The sequence below is a fragment of the Oncorhynchus mykiss genome, chromosome 3, assembly GCF_057628025.1.
Source record: "Oncorhynchus mykiss isolate SJ-2025 chromosome 3, ASM5762802v1, whole genome shotgun sequence".
Lineage (NCBI taxonomy): Eukaryota > Metazoa > Chordata > Actinopteri > Salmoniformes > Salmonidae > Oncorhynchus > Oncorhynchus mykiss.
The window spans coordinates 58,862,167-58,879,844 of NC_143024.1; the positions used below are offsets into that span (position 1 = coordinate 58,862,167).

The following is a 17,678-nucleotide window of genomic DNA, read 5'->3' on the forward strand; positions in this document are numbered from 1 at the left end:
AGACAGCTTGACTTTTTCCGCATTTTGTTACGTTACAATTACCCCATAATGACAAAGCAAAAACAGGTTTTTAGAAATGTTTGCACATTTTTCTTTAAACACCTTATTTCCAAACTTATTCAGACCCTTTGCTACGAGACTTGAAATTAAGCTACGGTGTTTCCTTGAGATGTTTCTACAACTTGATTGGAGTCCACCTGTGGTAAAGTCAATTGATTGGACATGATTTGGAAAGGCACACACCTGTCTATATAAGGTCCCACAAAAACCAAGCCATGAGGTCGAAGAAATTATCGGTAGACCTCCAAGACAGGATTGTGTCTGGGGAAGGGTACCAAAATATTTATGCAGCATTGAAGGTCCCCAAGAACACAGTGGCCTTCATAAATGGAAGACGTTTGGAACCAACCAGACTCTTCCTAGAGCTGGCTGCCCGGCCAAACTGAGCAATCGGGAGAGAAGGGCCTTGGTCAGGGAGGTAACCAAAAACCCGATGGTCACTGACAGAGCTCCAGAGTTCCTCTGTGGAGATGGTTGTCCTTCTGGAATTTTCTCCCATCTCTGAAGCACTCCACCAATCAGGCCTTTATGGTAGAGTGGCCAGACAGGAAGTCACTCACTTCCAACAGGACAATGACCCTAAGCACACAGCCAAGACAACGCAGGAGTGGCTTCGGGACAAGTCTTTGAATGTCCTTGAGTGGCTCAGCCAGAGTCCGGACTTGAACCTGATCGAACATCTCTGGAGAGACCTGAAAATAGCTGTGCAGCGACGCGCCCCACCCAACCTGACAGAGCTTGAGAGGATCGGCAGAGAAGAATGGGATAAACTTCCCAAATACAGGTGTGCCAAGCCTGTAGCGTCATACCCAATAAGACTCCAGGCTGTAATTGCTGCCAAAGGTGCTTCAACAAAGTACTGAGTGAAGGGTCTGAATACTTATGTAAATGTCATATTTCAGGTTTTTATTTTGAATAAATTAGCAAATATTTCTAAAAACCTGTTTTTTCTTTATCACTATGGGTTATTGTGTGAATATTCATGAGTGAAAAAAAAAATGGTAATACATTTTTGAATAAGACTATAACGTAACAAAATGTGGAAAAGGCCAAGGGGTCTGAATACTTTTCCGAAGGCACTGTAAATCTGCTAGTAGGATTACTATGTCCCCAAGCCTTTTCATTTTTTTGATCTACTAATCAAATACCTGCCTTACATAATTACGTTTCCCACTGTTATTTTAAATTGAAGTAACTTCATTCTGGGGATTATATTATTACAATACTTCTCTGCATATTGAGCTCTTATCAGTAGTCATTCCAAGTCGGTGGGAACTTAAGACTTTTTACATGTCGAACATTCATTTGGCTTGAGTAAGGACATAGCATTACAGTAAAACGTCAACATTTGAGATATAATACACAGTCTTTTAAGATTGTGTATTAGACAGATTAACAACCCCCTAACAATAGGTGATCGTTATGCCAGTTTGCATAGTGACTGGTTTAGCATGCCCCTCAGTCCACATCCAGCTCCTTGTAGTTGAAGTAAAGCTGCAGTATAGCCTACTTCAGGGAAACAGACATCAATAGAATGTTCTAGATTCTTCATCATGGACTCAAACTCGTCAATCTTTTGGCGAGTGTTACCTTTTGCGTGTCTTCCTGTAGGAGACAATGCTATATTTGGAGCTGATGTTGTGGTTGGAGAATATCTTATGAGGGGTTCGTCCAGACTTCTGTTCTCATGAAGACTGGGAACTGTTACCTTGACAGGCCAGGGAATCTTGGGAACCTTTGTCTGTCCTCCACCTCATCCCGACTCTCACTGTTGGGCTGTTGGACATTCCCCTCCACCCCATCCACTTCCAGGCCAATTGCGGTCGTCCATTCCAGTTGTCCAATGAAAACGCTCATTCTCGGTCCACGTTATCCTGTTTGATTGTAAGAGAGATTTACCATCCTGCATTTTAATCAAATGTGTGGCCAATAAATGCCTCTTTGTTTGTGTGGCTTGAACAAGTGAACTGATTGTAATGATTCTTCAGTTTAATCCCTCCTGAGTGACCACCTTCTCCCTGTGACATTCTGAGGCTAGATTGACATTCTACTGTAGATATAGTCAAAAAGCAGGGTAAGCTACAGAGAAGAGTTTATTCCTATAGAGGCCCCATCATCCATAGAGTGCACATGTTGCATGTTTAAAAGTCCAATGCAGCCATTTTTATCTCAAAGTCAAATAGTTTCTGGGTAACAATAAAGTACCGTAATGTAATAGTTTTCAATTAAATTTGTCCTAAAAAAAGAAAAGAAATAGCATCTTAGAAAATAGCAATTTTGCTTGGACTGTCTGTGTGGTCTGAGTGGGAAGGGGAAAATGAGTTATCATTGGCAGAGAGGTTTGTAACTCCCTTCCTTATTGGTCTATTGTGACTCTCTCCCACCAAAATAGGTTCAGGCAGTCCTTTCAAACAGCTCTTACACTATAATGTTCACAGTATATCCCAATCTCAGAATGCAAAGAGTGTGCAAAGCTGTCATCAAGGCAAAGGGTAGCTACTTTGAAGAGTCTCAAATATAAAATATATTTAGATTTGTTAAACACTTTTTTGGTTACTACATGATTCCATGTGTTATTTCATAGTTTTGATGTCTTCACTATTATTCTACAATGTAGAAAATAGTACAAATAAAGAAAAAAACCTTGAATGAGTAGGTGTGTCCAAACTTCTGACTGGTACTGTGTATATATATATATATATATACACAAACGAATGTGGACAACCCTTCTAATGAGTGAATTTGGCTATTTCAGCCAAACCTGTTGCTGACAGATTTTTCAAATCGAGCACACAGCCATGCAATCTGCATAGACAAACATTGACAGTAGAATGGCCTTACTGAAGAGCTCATTGACTCTCAAAATGTGGCACCGTCATAGGATGCCACCTTTCCAACAAGTCAGTTCGTCAAATTTCTGCCCTGCTCGAGCTACCCCGGTCAACTGTAAGTAACGTTATTGTGAAGTGGAAATATCTATTAGCAACAACGGCTCCACCATGAAGTAGTAAAAATGGTCTGTCTTCAGTTGCAACACTCATTACCTATTGTAGTTCCAAATAGTTTCTGGAAGCAACATCAGCACAAGAACTGTTTGTCATGAGCTTCATGAAATGGGTTTCCATGGCCGAGCAGCCGCACACAAACATAAGATCACCATGTGCAATGCCAAGCGTCGGCTGGAATTTTGTAAAGCTCGCTGACATTGGACTATGCAGCAGTGGAAATGTGTTCTATGAGGTGATGAATCACGCTTCGTCATCTGGCAGTCCGAGGAACAAATCTGGGTTTGGGGGATGCCAGGAAAACACTACCTGCTCCAATGCATATTACTAACTGTAAAGTTTGGTGGAGGAGGAATAATGGTCTGGGGCTGTTTTTCCTTGTTTGGGCTAGGCCCTTAGTTCCAGTGAAGGAAAATCTTAATGCTACAGCATACAATGACATTCTAGAGAATTACGTCCTTACAACTTTGTGATATATAATAATAAATAGTATAAAATTAAGAAAAACCCTTAATGAAACAGTGCAAATCAGCTGTCAGCTCAACTGGTTTTAATACACCAATGGTAACATGATGGGAGACTAGTCAGGATCGAGGGAAAGATGAACAGAGCAATGTACAGAGAGATCCTTGATGAAAACCTCCTCCAGAGCACTCAGGACCCCAGACTGGAGCGAAGTTTCACCTTCCAACAGGACAATGAACCTAAGCACACAGCCCAGACAACGCAGGAGTGGCTTCGGGACAAGTCTCTGAATGTTCTAGAGTGGCCCAGCCAGAGCCCGAACTTGAACCCGATCAAACATCTCTGGAGAGACCTGAAAATAGCTGTGCAGCGACGCTCCCCATCCAACCTGACAGAGCTTGAGAGGATCTGCAGAGAAGAATGGGAGAAACGCCCGAAATACAGGTGTGCCAATCTTGTAGTGTCAAACCCAAGAAGACTTGAGGCTGTAATCGCTGCCAAAGGTGCTTCAACAAAGTACTGAGTAAAGGCTCTGAATACTTATGTAAATGTAATATATAAATGTGTAGTTTTTTGTTAATGTGCAAAGATTTTTTTTTAAATAACATTTTTGCTTTGTCATTAGAGGGTATTATGATGAGGGGGGAAAAAAATTATTTAATCAATTTTAGAATAAGGCTGGAAAGTAACTAAATGTGGAAAAATTCACAGAATACTTTACGAATGCACTGTATATTGCTCCAGCCATTATCATGAGCCCGTCCTCCCCAATTTAGTTGCCACCAACCTCCTGTGAGTGCAATGCTGTCTCTTGCTGCGGAGTCCCCAGTCTTGAGGTTCCAAGTCAAGTAAAAAAAAAAATTCTATCCATTTGAGTCTCAAGTCAGACGTGGGTCAAAGTCATGTGATGTTTGTGCTGCCTATATTTTAATTAAAGTTACGTTTATGCTACCTACCCTTTCATTCAAGTTACGTTTATGCTGCCTACCCTTTCATTTAAGTTACTTTTATGCTACCTACCCTTTCATGTAAGTTACTTTTATGCTACCTACCCTTTCATGTAAGTTACTTTTATGCTACCTACCCTTTCATGTAAGTTACTTTTATGCTACCTACCCTTTCATTTAAGCAACAGAAGAAGGCAATATGAGAGTATGAGATAGAGAATATGTGACGAGTGACAGTTTATTTGTGCATTTTTTTACAGGTCACTTGTGTTCAGAGAATTTCAAAACATATTTGCTTTGAACCTTAATAAAAGCAGCAATATGAAGACAGCAAGCATAAAACAAATTACATTACACGACACTCCAAGTTACTGAAAAATGTCCTGAATTACAGGAAACTTCAGGTGTAGTTTATCAAGACAGAAAGTTGTAGATACATAAGCAAGCCAAATGTGGCAATGGGAACAGAAATAGTGAAGAACGTAGCACCTTCTCTGCCCACATCCTGTTTTGAACTGTGCAGTTAACCACGTAGCTAAGAACTCACACTTTTTTACGTGACAAAACTGACAGACATGCTGTCCAATAACTTGTTTGATCACATGTAAATATGCAACGCATACATGTCTTAAGTTATATACAAGCAAAATGTTTAATTGAGGAAGATCGAGCCTTTTCATTCATAGTCTCTCTTAGTTATCACCCTACCTCCAATGGTCACAATTTTAGAAATGGCAAGCACAATCTTTGTTTCATCGGCTGCACACACATGAACTGAGTTCTTGCGTTCCTTATTACAAATAACTGCATTCTTTATTACAAAGAAGTGTTACAATTTTAAGAATTGACGCTGTTTCCTCTAGGATTTTGGTCAAGAACAAATCCTCTGAAAATGGTTGTGTGAAAGTGCAACACCAAAGCAGTCCATCATGCACACAGTATCTGTAGATAACTGAAGGCTTTTTTTCAAAGGGAGAATGCTTGCTTCCTCCTAATGCTTCTCATGTCCAAAATGCTCATATAGTATGTGTCTCTTCCCGAGTCCAGGTATGGCATCCATATTAGGACTGTCTCAGCGAGAAATGTTTGTATTGAACGTCACATCACACAAAGACGTACTGTAGTGTTCGTTCATAGCTCAGTTCAGGTGTCCTCCTCCTCCACTGAGTGGTTGAATCCAGGGATGAACTTCAGGATGTGTTTGCGGACGCTGGCTCTTCTGGCCTTCCTGGGGAGAGTCCCAAACAGGGAGGAGACTCTGGAGGCATCCCACGTGGGGGAGGGGGAGGAGAGGGAACTGCTGCGGCTGGACAGGCTACCGCTGCGGGTACGGCTGAGGCTGGCTGGGGGCCTGAGGGGCCCCTCCTCGGTGAAGTCTCTGGAGAAGAAGCAACTATCGTCTGGACTGGCCACACTGCAGGGGCTCGGGGATCCCAGGTCGCCAAACACACTGGCCAGGTCACTGTCCTCCGTCATCCCACTCTGGCAGCTACTGTCACTGGAGAAGCGGTGGCCGCGGTGGCCACTATGTCCTGACAGAGACATTGGAGACATCAGGGAGTCCATAGAGGGGTGTAGAGAACTGTCATTCAGGTTACCTTGAGACAAGAGAAGGGTAGTTAGTTGACAGTGTGGACTTATCCAACCACAGTATTCATGTGCATTATAAAGGATGTGGTTGATTGACAGGATTTTTTCCCCCAGTTCATTTCTCACAATGATGTTCAACAAAGCTCATTAATAGACAGATCAGCGACTCGTCATTTTCACATCAGCTAATGAGAAAGGAAGTTCTGCGGGTTTCAAAGCTGGGCAAAACCCCTCACCTCGCGTAAGACATTTTTCCTGTAATGTGAGTGCTTGCAACTCCACCCTTTTCTCTCTCAGGGTTTGCTGTGTGGACAAAGACGTAGAATGACGATTAGACTCGGTTGACTCGGAGGTCAGCCATACAGTACTTAACATGACCTGTATAATGACGTGTTACCCTGTGGCCCAATTCATCTATGTAGGGTCAGTGATGAAATGGTGTTGAGCATACATATAGCTATACTGAACCTGTTTCAATACTGTGCTACCGTTGTTCTGTCATGTGTGCTTAGTTGTGCTGAGCTGGGTGGGGTTATGTGGTTGGCTACAGCACAGAGCACACCACCCATATTTTCCACTGTAAGGTCTTATTCAACTAGGGTGTGTTATTGACGCCAAACATTCGCCCTGTAAGAGAGACACACCTTGAGCAAGCTCATCTTCTTCTCCAGTTCAATCCTCTTCACCACCGTCCCACACACCGTCTCCATCCTGAGATTACACAGGGACTAAATGAGCACAAGCAGCCATAGTTCCGTATATAGTGCGCTAATTCTGACCATGTCCCATAGGGCACTTTATAGTGCACTACTTTGACCAGGGTCCATAGAGCTCTGTTCAAAAGTTGTGCACAGTATTGGGAATAGGGTGCCATTTGGGATGCTCCCAAACAAATCTCACAAATAATTCTGACACCGTGATACAATATCAAGGTTCATCAGAATGTTTCTATGCTCATTGTTTTTCTCATTCTTCAGAGTTAGACAGTAACCCTTTGGCTTGGGTCTCATTGCAGGTCTTACTCACCGTAATAGGTTGTTGGATTCTCGAATCAGGTCAACGATGCCCTGATGGCTTGACCCCTCAATGCTGACTCCATTGATGGTGACGATAACATCACCTATGTGAACAGAGCAAGAGGAAGAGGGACAGAGAGTGAGAAAGAGAGAGAGAGAGAGACAGAGAGAGAGAAAGAAAGAGAGCATATAAGAGATAGACAGAGAGAGAAAGAGAAGTCAGGCCTTTGCGTTGTCTGTGTGAAAGTTACATGTATTGTAATGGGTGTAACGTGGACATCTCTCTGATTCAATCAGATCAAGCGTTAAGCGGCGAAAGCTGACACCCGCATAGCTGATATTGTGGCAGTGGCAGAGGTGTAACTGCGTTGGAGCTGTCAAATCGGTGAGCAGCTGCTCTTGATCATTGTCACGAAGCCACACCCATCCCACTCGCATTAGAAGTTCAGAACGAGAAAGTGTTGGCTAAATAATAATGACGCTCAAATTGAAAAATCATAAAACTATCAATTACTACCAGCCTAATCGAGGTGTACTGTGGATCACATCTCACATTTCAGTGTTCAAACTTGTAAACAAGGCTGCATGGGATTTCTCATAATGCGACCCCGTTGCCAATGGCAATGTCCACTTTAAGTATAATGACAGGAACCGCTTGTGGACAGCCCGACACCACCAGAACAAACGCTACAGTGAGGGGAAAAAAGTATTTGATCCCCTGCTGATTTTGTACGTTTGCCCACTGAAAAATAAATGATCAGTCTATCATTTTAATGGTAAGTTTATTTGAACAGTGAGAGACAGAATAACAACAAAAAAATCCAGAAAAACGCATGTCAAAAATGTTATAAATTGATTTGCATTTTAATGAGGGAAATAAGTATTTGACCCCCTCTCAATCAGAAAGATTTCTGGCTCCCAGGTGTATTTTATACAGGTAACGAGCTGAGATTAGGAGCACACTCTTAAAGGGAGTGCTCCTAATCTCAGTTTGTTACCTGTATAAAAGACCTGTCCACAGAAGCAATCAATCAGATTCCAAACTCTCCACCATGGCCAAGACCAAAGAGCTCTCCAAGGATGTCAGGGACAAGATTGTAGACCTACACAAGGCTGGAATGGGCTACAAGACCATCGCCAAGCAGCTTGGTGAGAAGGTGACAACAGTTGGTGCGATTATTCGCAAATGGAAGAAACACAAAATAACTGTCAATCTCCCTAGGCCTGGGCTCCATGCAAGATCTCACCTCGTGGAGTTGCAATGATCATGAGAACAGTGAGGAATCAGCCCAGAACTACACGGGAGGATCTTGTCAATGATCTCAAGGCAGCTGGGACCATAGTCACCAAGAACACAATTGGTAACACACTACGCCGTGAAGGACTGAAATCCTGCAGCGCCCGCAAGGTCCCCTTGCTCAAGAAAGCACATATGCCCGTCTGAAGTTTGCCAATGAACTTGTGAATGATTCAGAGGACAATTGGGTGAACGTATTGTGGTCAGATGAGACCGAAATGGAGCTCTTTGGCATCAACTCAACTCGCCATGTTTGGAGGGGGGAGGAATGCTGCCTATGACCCCAAGAACACCATCCCCACGGTCAAACATGGAGGTGGAAACATTATGCTTTGGGTGTGTTTTTCTGCTAAGGGGACAGGACAAATTCACCACATCAAAGGGACGATGGACGGGGCCAAATCTTGGGTGAAAACCTCCTTTCTTCAGCCAGGGCATTGAAAATGGGTCGTGGGTGGGTATTCCAGCATGACAATGACCCAAAACACACGGCCAAGGCAACAGAGTGGCTCAAGAAGAAGCACATTAAGGTCCTGGAGTGGCCTAGCCAGTCTCCAGACTTTAATCACATAGAAAATCTGTGGAGGGAACTGAAGGTTTGAGTTACCAAACGTCAGCCTCGAAACCTTAATGACTTGGAGAAGATCTGCAAAGAGAAGTGGGACAAAATCCCTCCTGAGATGTGTGCAAACCTGGTGGCCAACTACAAGAAACGTCTGACCTCTGTGATTGCCAACAAGGGTTTTGCCACCAAGTACTAAGTCATGTTTTTCAGAGGGGGTCAAATACTTATTTCCCTCATTAAAATGCAAATCAATTTATAACATTTTTGACATGCGTTTTTCTGGATTTTTTGTTGTTGTTATTCTGTCTCTCACTGTTCAAATAAAGCTACCATTAAAATTATAGACGGATCATTTCTTTGTCAGTGGGCAAGCGTACAAAATCAGCAGGGGATTAAATACTTTTCCCCCCTCACTGTATGCGGATGTCAGCTAAAGCGGATCTGTTTGAATAAAGCGCTGAGTTTGGGCCACAGAGGAAGTAGGAGGTGGGTGTCTCACCGGCGGTCAGACCTGCACTCTCAGCTGAGCTGTCCTCCTGCACCTTGCACACAAACGTGCACATCTCCACCGCCATGCTTTTCTTCAGCTGCATTCCATACGTCTAGAACAAGAGGAATCACACTTCTGTCACTAGGCAGTACTGATAGCGCAGATAAATAATTTATTGAAAATGTATTTTGCATTCCTTGTAAAAAAAAAACTGATTAAATGTCTTACCTGAATTTCAAATCCAAAAGTCTCATTGTCTTGCTTTTGCAACATAATGGTAGTCCTATGTGCAGGCAGAATTCAGTTACACACTTGTCATAACTTGAGTCATTAAACATAGTAGTGTTTGTATCATAGTATTAACAGTCAATAAAATGTCAATCAAATGTATTTATAAAGCCCTTCTTCCATCAGCTGATGTCACAAAGTGCTCTACAGAAACCCAGCCTAAAATCCCAAACAGCAAGCAAACAGTGCACTATACAAATGACAAAGGTCTTGTATTTACCTCTGAGGGTCAGTGTAATCCACTAAGGAGTTTGAGCGGGCTCTGTTGGACTGGAAAGTCAAAAATATATTTTTATACATTTTCATACATTTTACAAATACAACAGTGAAAACAACTATTCTGATTATAAATTCATTTCATGTAAAATAAACAATATTTAGCCCAGTCTCTTCATATTCTTGGTAAATAATGTGACAAAATATGTTAATTTATCTTAAACAGTGTGTTTCCAGGTACATTTTTTCTGCGAGTGAAACTAGACTGTCTCATGTAAAACAAAAACATTACAATTGTCAAACAGCTTTTTGTCTTTGTAAGGGCTCCGTTTTGTTTTGGTAAGTGTTCATGTATTCCTCTCGGATGCCACTGAAACAGTTTTATATACTATCTACAAACATCAATGACCTCTAAGAATAACAAACTGTGTGCAGCTTATAGGTCACATGACTGAAATGATACACAGTAAAACTGTTCCATCTTTTCCTGTTTCTTTCCAAGGTTTCTCACTCACCTGTTTCCAGCCTCTTGGCAGAGTCCCGGGAGTAGTCCCCCCATTCTGACTGGTTTTGTTATGGGGTTCCTTCAGAGAGCGCTGATACCACAGACGACCCTTCTTCCTCAGAGAGCCCTCCATAATGTAACTGTCTTGCCTGCTCTGTCGCAGGAGCCTGTTGAGGTTCGTGGTGGATTGCATGGTTGAGTGGAGCGCTCTCTCTTCACAGCACCATATTGCAGCTCTGCTACAGATAGTTCCGTACAGTAACTCTGCATGTGTCGTATGTGGTGTGTCCCTGCCCTGCTGTGCTGCTGAAAGCAAATGTGTCAAAGCGGAAATCCACACCATGTGACTATGGCGAACCTGTGTTCGTCGATCACAGCCCTCGCTCACTTTCTTTTCATTTTTTATCTCTTATATTTCTTGTGAACTGTTTGTCTGCTCTGCTGCGGCCGGGAAAAGGAATCTGCTTACGTTTTTTTTCTTCTTTTCAAACATCCCCCTTTTCTTTGTGCAGTCTGTGCGATTCGATTTATGGTCTGTCAGAAATCAGCAATGCATGAAAAACTACCACCGCTGTGGTCGTGTCTAGCATCACCTGCTTCCCCTTACTCCAGTTTCTGTTTTCTGAATGGGTTGGAGTCAACCTGAGCCTCTCTGGTCCACCAAAGCAAAGAGCTTTGTCTTGTGAGGACAGACAAAAGCAGGCTTTCGCTCGGGGCTAGAGACTTGCTTTACAAACACACGGCATGGGTCAATGGCTAGAAGCCGCCAGAGGTGGTTTGATCAAAGAGGAAATCACACACAGGCCAATGGTCACGAATAAAAACAAAGTCGGATGTGCTAAAGAAGACTCTCACAGGACATATAAAAAACTACTATTTTCCTAATTAATTTTCCAAGATAAAGAACAATATGTATTAGATTATTATACAGTACCTTTCCTTTTGCATTCATTCAAATACACCAAAATGTATGATGTGTTTGGGATACAAAACCAATTAAAATAGGTCAAATAGAAACATCAGAATGTCCCACACCTAAAGCCTGTCTTGGTGACACTGTCCCAAATGGCACTGTATTCCTTATATAGTGCACCACTTTTGACCAGAGCCCTATAGGTTGCCATTTGGGACCAGCCCTCACGAAACAGAATAGTTAACGGCAGTGTTGCCTCACTCTAATCCTCTCTGGCCCATTGAACCTGTGTGACCCATGGCAGAGCCAGCTACCAAGCTTCCACGGGACTGTCAGGCCAGTAGATTTTCCCCTCCACTGTAACACTGTGTACAGACAAGGAATGCGCACCAAATGACACACTATTCGCTATACAGTGGCATTCGGGAATGTATTCAGACCCCTTGACCTTTTCCACATTTTGTTACGTTACAACTTTATTCTAAAATGGATTAAATAAAACATTTTACTCATGAATCTACACACAAGCCTCCAAATTGTGCAAAATGTATACAAAAAAAAACACAGAAATATCATATTTACATAAGTATTCAGGATCTTTACTCTGTACTTTGTTGAAGCACCTTTGGCAGCGATTACAGCCTCAAGTCTTCTTGGGAACGACGCGACAAGTTTGGCACACCTGTATTTGGAGAGTTTCTCCCATTCTTCTCTGCAAATCCTCTCAAGCTTTGTCCAGTTGGATGGGGAGTGTCGCTGCACAGCTATTTTCATGTCTCTCCAGAGATGTTCGATCGGGTCAAGTGAGGGCTCTGGCTGGGCCACTTAAGGACATTCAAAGACTTGTCCCGAAGCCACTTCGGTGTTGTCTTGGCTGTGTGCTTAGGGTCGTTGCCATCCCTCATATGCTCTCTCTAATTCTCTCTTTCTTTCTCTCTCTCGGAGGACCTGAGCCCTAGGACCATGCCCCAGGAATACCTGACATGATGACTCCTTGCTGTCCCCAGTCCACCTGACTGCTGCTGCTCCAGTTTCAACTGTTCTGCCTTATTATTATTCGACCATGCTGGTCATTTATGAACATTTGAACATCTTGACCATGTTCTGTTATAATCTCCACCCGGCACAGCCAGAAGAGGACTGGCACCCCTCATAGCCTGGTTCCTCTCTAGGTTTCTTCCTAGGTTTGGGCCTTTCTAGGGAATTTTTCCTAGCCACCGTGCTTCTACACCTGCATTGCTTGCTGTTTGGGGTTTTAGGCTGGGTTTCTGTACAGCACTTTGAGATATCAGCTGATGTACGAAGGGCTATATAAATTAATTTGATTTGATTTGTTGTCCTGTTGGAAGAAGAACCTTTGCCCCAGTCAGGTCCTGAGAGCTCTGGAGCAAGTTTTCATCAAGGATCTCTCTGTATATTGCTCTGTTCATCTTTTCCCCTCGATCCTGACTAGTTTCCCAGTCCCTGCCGCTAAAAAACATTCCCACAGCATGATGCTGCCACCACCATGCTTCACCGTAGGGATGGTGCCCGGGTTCTTCCAGACGTGATGCTTGGCGTTCAGGCCAAAGAGTTCAGTCTTGGTTTTATCAGACAAGAGAATCTTATTTCTCATGGTCTGAGAGTCCTTTAGTTGCCTTTTAGCAAACTCCAAGCAGGCTGTCATGTGCCTTTTACTGAGGAGTGGCTTCCATCTGGCCACTCTACCATAAAAGGCCTGATTGGTGGAGGGCTGCAGATATGGTTGTCTTTCTGGAATGTTCTCCCATCTCCACAGAGGAACTTTGAAGCTCTGTCAGAGTGACCATCAGGCTCTTGGTCACCTCCCCTGACCAAGGCCCTTCTCCACCGATTGCTCTGAAGAATTCTAGGAAGAATCTAGGTGGCTCCAAACTACTTCCATTTAAGAATGATGGAGGACACTGTGTTCTTGGGGACCTTCAATGCTGCATAAATGTTTTGGTACCCTTCCCCATATCTGTGCCTCAGCACAATCCTGTCTCGGAGCTCTACGGACAATTTCTTTGAACTCATGGCTTGGTTTTTGCTCTGGCATGCACTGTCAACTGTGGGACCTTATATAGACAGGTGTGTGCCTTTCCAAATCATGTCCAATCAATTGAATTTACCACAGGTGGACTCCAAATCAAGAAGTAGAAACATTTCAAGGATGACCAATGGAAACAGGATGCACCTGAGCTAACTTTCAAGTCTCATAGCAAAGGGTCTGAATACTTATGTAATTAAAAGGTATAATTTTTATATTTTTAATAAATTATTATTTTTAAATCTAAAAACCTGTTTTTGCTTTGTCATTATGGGATATTATGTGCAAATTGATGAGGAAACATTTTTTATTGAATCCATTTTAGAATAAGGCTGTAACGTAACAAAATGTGGAAAAGGGGTCTGAATACTTTCTGAATGCACTTTAGGGCTCTGGTCAAGTTGTGAAATGTGTAGGGAATAGGGTGGCATTTGGAACACAATGGCTCAACTAGAAATGCAATTCTGATGGTTGTCACGTTTAACATATTGCAATATTTCATCAAGACAAAAACAGTCCTCACTAATGTTTCAAATGTTACACTGTGCTGTTCAGCTTTAAGGAGCTGGGATATTAATTGACCAATTGTGTGAATGTAGGAAGTTTACAGTCAGTTGTTCAGATAGGCCTTGCCTAGTTGGAAATTCACTGAGGAAAGAGCAGGGGAGTTTGTAAAGTACGGGTACTGTAAGTGGTTTAATGACAGTTTACCCTCAGCTCTGCAGAACATAAACTACTTTGATTTATACTGTCAGGCCTTGAATACTTCTATGTCACCATTGGGGGGGGGGGGGGGGGGGGACAAGCCTGGTTTCAGAAATGTATCCCACAAAGCCACATCTGTGAAGTTATGATTGTCCATGTTCCCGGTCACAGTGCTGTAGAATTGAACAGAGAATATGGTTAAACCGAAGCACATTCGGGAGTGGCTGATTCATCTGAGTAGTGATGCTAACAGCCAAGGTGACAAGGCTTACTTCCCCCATTTAAAACGGACACATCTGCTGTAGTTGTCAAGTTAGCCGTCTTGCCTTCTGAACCACAGTACATTTATGAATCCTCGCAGAGGATAAACGGATGACATACATAAGAAATTGTCATTTCAGGTAAACGACCGATAATGAGAGGGAAACGCTCTCATTCCGGAAGTTCAAATCATGCCCTGATTCTATCATAATCTGTAATGGGGAATTACATATTTTCTTGTCATAAGGTATTAAAAATATCAAAGAAAAATGTAATTTTCAATTAAATGTAGTTTACTGACTCACCGTTGTCACATATTTTTAATAAATAGTGTAAGACTGAAAGACATATTGACATAAGAGACCCATATCTGAATTCACAACACAAAATAGTTGCTCTTGTCAACAGAAAGAATTAAGCAAATTCATTGGAGGATGACATTTCTCAACGCAAAACCTTCTTTAGAAAACGAATACCACAGTCCCAGAGCAGGCAACACTTCCAAATTGTGTCATACACAACTTTCAACAGATATTCGACCAGAAATGACAGAATGAGTCTCCTTTCTTCAGAACGACAGATGGTCTGTAGAAGCAAAACAATTCCACACGTCCTCTTGACGTCCAGTTTCCTCTTGAGTTTCCTCAGGGAAACTGACTCGACTGTAGGCCATGACAACAAAAGCACAGCTTCATTTCCAATTAGACAATTAACATTAGCTTGCTTGTCCACAGGATACAGGCAGAGCACTAAATACTGCAATGTCAATATATATTTTGTTACAATTTTGGGGAAATAATTACACATATTAAAAGTGAAACGGTCATTGTTTTTACGTACAAAACATAATTGTAACATTGACTTAATGATACAGCTATATGGGCAACAGAGCAGCAAGCGTGTCACTTTGTACACCTATGAAGCAACTGCAGATGCTACATTGCCCATGATACATTGCCCATGCTACTGTACATTGACCCCCCAGACAGATGCTAACTTGCATGAACTACAAAGATGTTAAACAGTTTAGGGCTCTATTCAATCTGTATCGCCGAAGCGTTCCAGGGTGTGAGATCAGAAGGTCATTTCCGATTGAGCTGACAGCGTTTACCGTGAGCGCAGTCTTCGCTAACGCGGGAACATTGCCTTTAGATTTCAATCACGCTGTAAACTCTGAACTTTAGCGATCCAAACTCAATAGAGCCCTGATTTGCATAAGCAAACAATATTAAAGTAAACAAGAACAAATCTACATAAGTCATTAAAAGCCAAGTGTATTTTTCTAAACAGCACCCATCTTAAACCATCTCAAATCGCAGGCTTTGTTTAAGCAAAATGACACTACAGGCAATACATTTGCAAATTTCCAAACATACGTTGGCAAAATGTCTGTGCGATATACATGTCGTATACCTCTGATTGAACTTGCTGCAGGCCTACACAAACAGAGCACCAGGCCTGCCACGTTGTGTACAGGAGACACCCACAGCAGATTTAGTTTAAGTCCCCGTTCCTAAGCCTGTTATGGCAAGAGATTACAAGCCAAGTCTGACAATGGCATTAGTGTTCACATAAGCAGTCTGAACACGGCCACTGTTCAAACTCGGCTCACTGAAAAATCCCTCTTTAGTAGACAAACAAAATATTTGGTGAACAATTTGGTCATTTTTTTGTGTTTGCATATTATATTGGGTAAAGGGTGTACTGCTTTGTGTACATTATACCAACAATGTAGTACATTTTGTACTTTCTATATATATGTATATATTTTCACATTGGCATTTCATAGTGTCCCTACATATAGTAGCATTCAATTAAAGGCTTTGGATATAACAATATTTATATGGAATAAAAGTATTTCCATAATTCTATCTATATATTAAATATATTGAAATGTTTTTTTCTAAAACTTCTCTCTTCTGTAATATAACAAAAGTTGTGCTTCACAGAGAAGATGTGATTGTTAGGCAAAGTACATGTGCGTTTGGATGTGTTTAAAGGGGCAATCTGCAATAGCGACATCCGTTTTTTTTTCACTTTTATGACATTATTGATTCTTAAAGAATATAACTTGTAAACGAGCTGAGTAAAACTGTCGTAGCACATCGAAAACCAAAATATAAACTTGTTTTACGCCATTGTTTGTAAACAGTTCCATTGTACACAAATACTGTATATCCTCAAAGCATGGTTAAAACCAGAGATCCTATTAAATCTCTATACTTATTTCAACTATTAGTATTCTAGTTCCTAATTATAGGGTTAATACTATAATGTTGATATCATGGATGGTCAGTCCTTGCATCTATAGCTTACATTTCTCCAGCCCCCATCCCTCAGCTGTTAACCAAAATAGCAGTGGGTGTCCACTTTGTCATTGTTGTTGTTAGAACTGCAGATTGCTCCTTTAACAATAATATATTGTGTTATACAACATCTTAGACTTAAATACGGAGTATAGTTGATATAGGCATTATTTTTCAAGTCATATACAACGATATATATGGATACGAAATAGAATAGGGCGGGGATGGGGGCAGCACCCAAGTAGCAGTTATCTTTATGGATGTATACCTTGGGTGTCCTTTACTAATCAGGCATAGCAGTGAGTGCATTACTCAGTAACATTTACAATCATTTTTGCATGTTGCCTAGCACTACAGTACATACACTATTATATGGCATTCAATGTGCAACTTCAAGCTTTGGGCACTTAAAAAACATCTGAGGTAGCAGAGACAAAATCTGTACATTATAAATCATCCATTGTCATCTAAAAAGGTCACAGTTTCATTTCCTGTTCTTTCTTGATTGGGTGATGCAGTTCCAGTCACACACTGCAGGGCAGGACAGGAGTGTTCCCTGCTGGGTAGCAGCAGTAGGCTCCTTTGGCATCACAAGCTGAGAATGCACACTGCTGAGTCGTATTCATTAGTGCACAACATAGCAAAAAATATATATATAATATTTCAGTTTCTTATTTGACAAATTCAGGTAGACCCCTCCCCGCTCCAGTCTGTTTTATTCTGTTTGGTTTCTAATGAATAACACCCAGTTGAGTGTTTCAGTGTGGTCCAGAGGATGCTTTGCTCCCGACTAATAACAGTACATTGGGGGGGGAGCAGCCAGTGGGCTAGCTTACCAAGCTAATCTTTGATGTCCTTGAGTACAGTCACCTGAGAGACGGTCTTCTTGACCCTCAGTGCGGTGAGGCGAGCTGCAGCATTGGCGTACCAGCACTCGCGCATCAGCTTGCCTATCACCCGCAGTGCCTAACGAATCAAGAGGGATTTTTATCAATGAACAGG

General features: G+C 42.0%; 2 protein-coding genes across 3 annotated transcripts in view; both read right to left on the bottom strand.

The window, feature by feature from the left end:
* Positions 1 to 4,690: 4,690 nt before the first annotated feature.
* LOC110520049 (cytohesin-interacting protein) lies at positions 4,691 to 11,068 on the bottom strand. The gene is made up of 8 exons (XM_021597028.3): positions 10,455 to 11,068; positions 9,944 to 9,993; positions 9,664 to 9,718; positions 9,445 to 9,547; positions 7,094 to 7,187; positions 6,712 to 6,778; positions 6,304 to 6,370; positions 4,691 to 6,075 (listed from the first exon to the last, which is right to left on the bottom strand). Exons 1-8 carry the CDS (start codon positions 10,785 to 10,787, stop codon positions 5,621 to 5,623), a joined length of 1,224 nt encoding a protein of 407 aa, XP_021452703.3. The 5' UTR covers positions 10,788 to 11,068; the 3' UTR covers positions 4,691 to 5,620.
* Positions 11,069 to 14,645: 3,577 nt separating this feature from the next.
* LOC110520051 (activin receptor type-1C-like) overlaps positions 14,646 to 17,678 on the bottom strand; it is a 29,349-nt gene continuing 26,316 nt past the window's right edge. For both annotated transcript variants that reach the window (XM_036974311.2, XM_090229636.1), the window contains one exon: positions 14,646 to 17,642. In XM_036974311.2, coding sequence (XP_036830206.1) covers positions 17,517 to 17,642 — 126 coding nt within the window. In that variant the 3' untranslated portion in view covers positions 14,646 to 17,516. The remainder of the gene's footprint in view (positions 17,643 to 17,678) is intronic.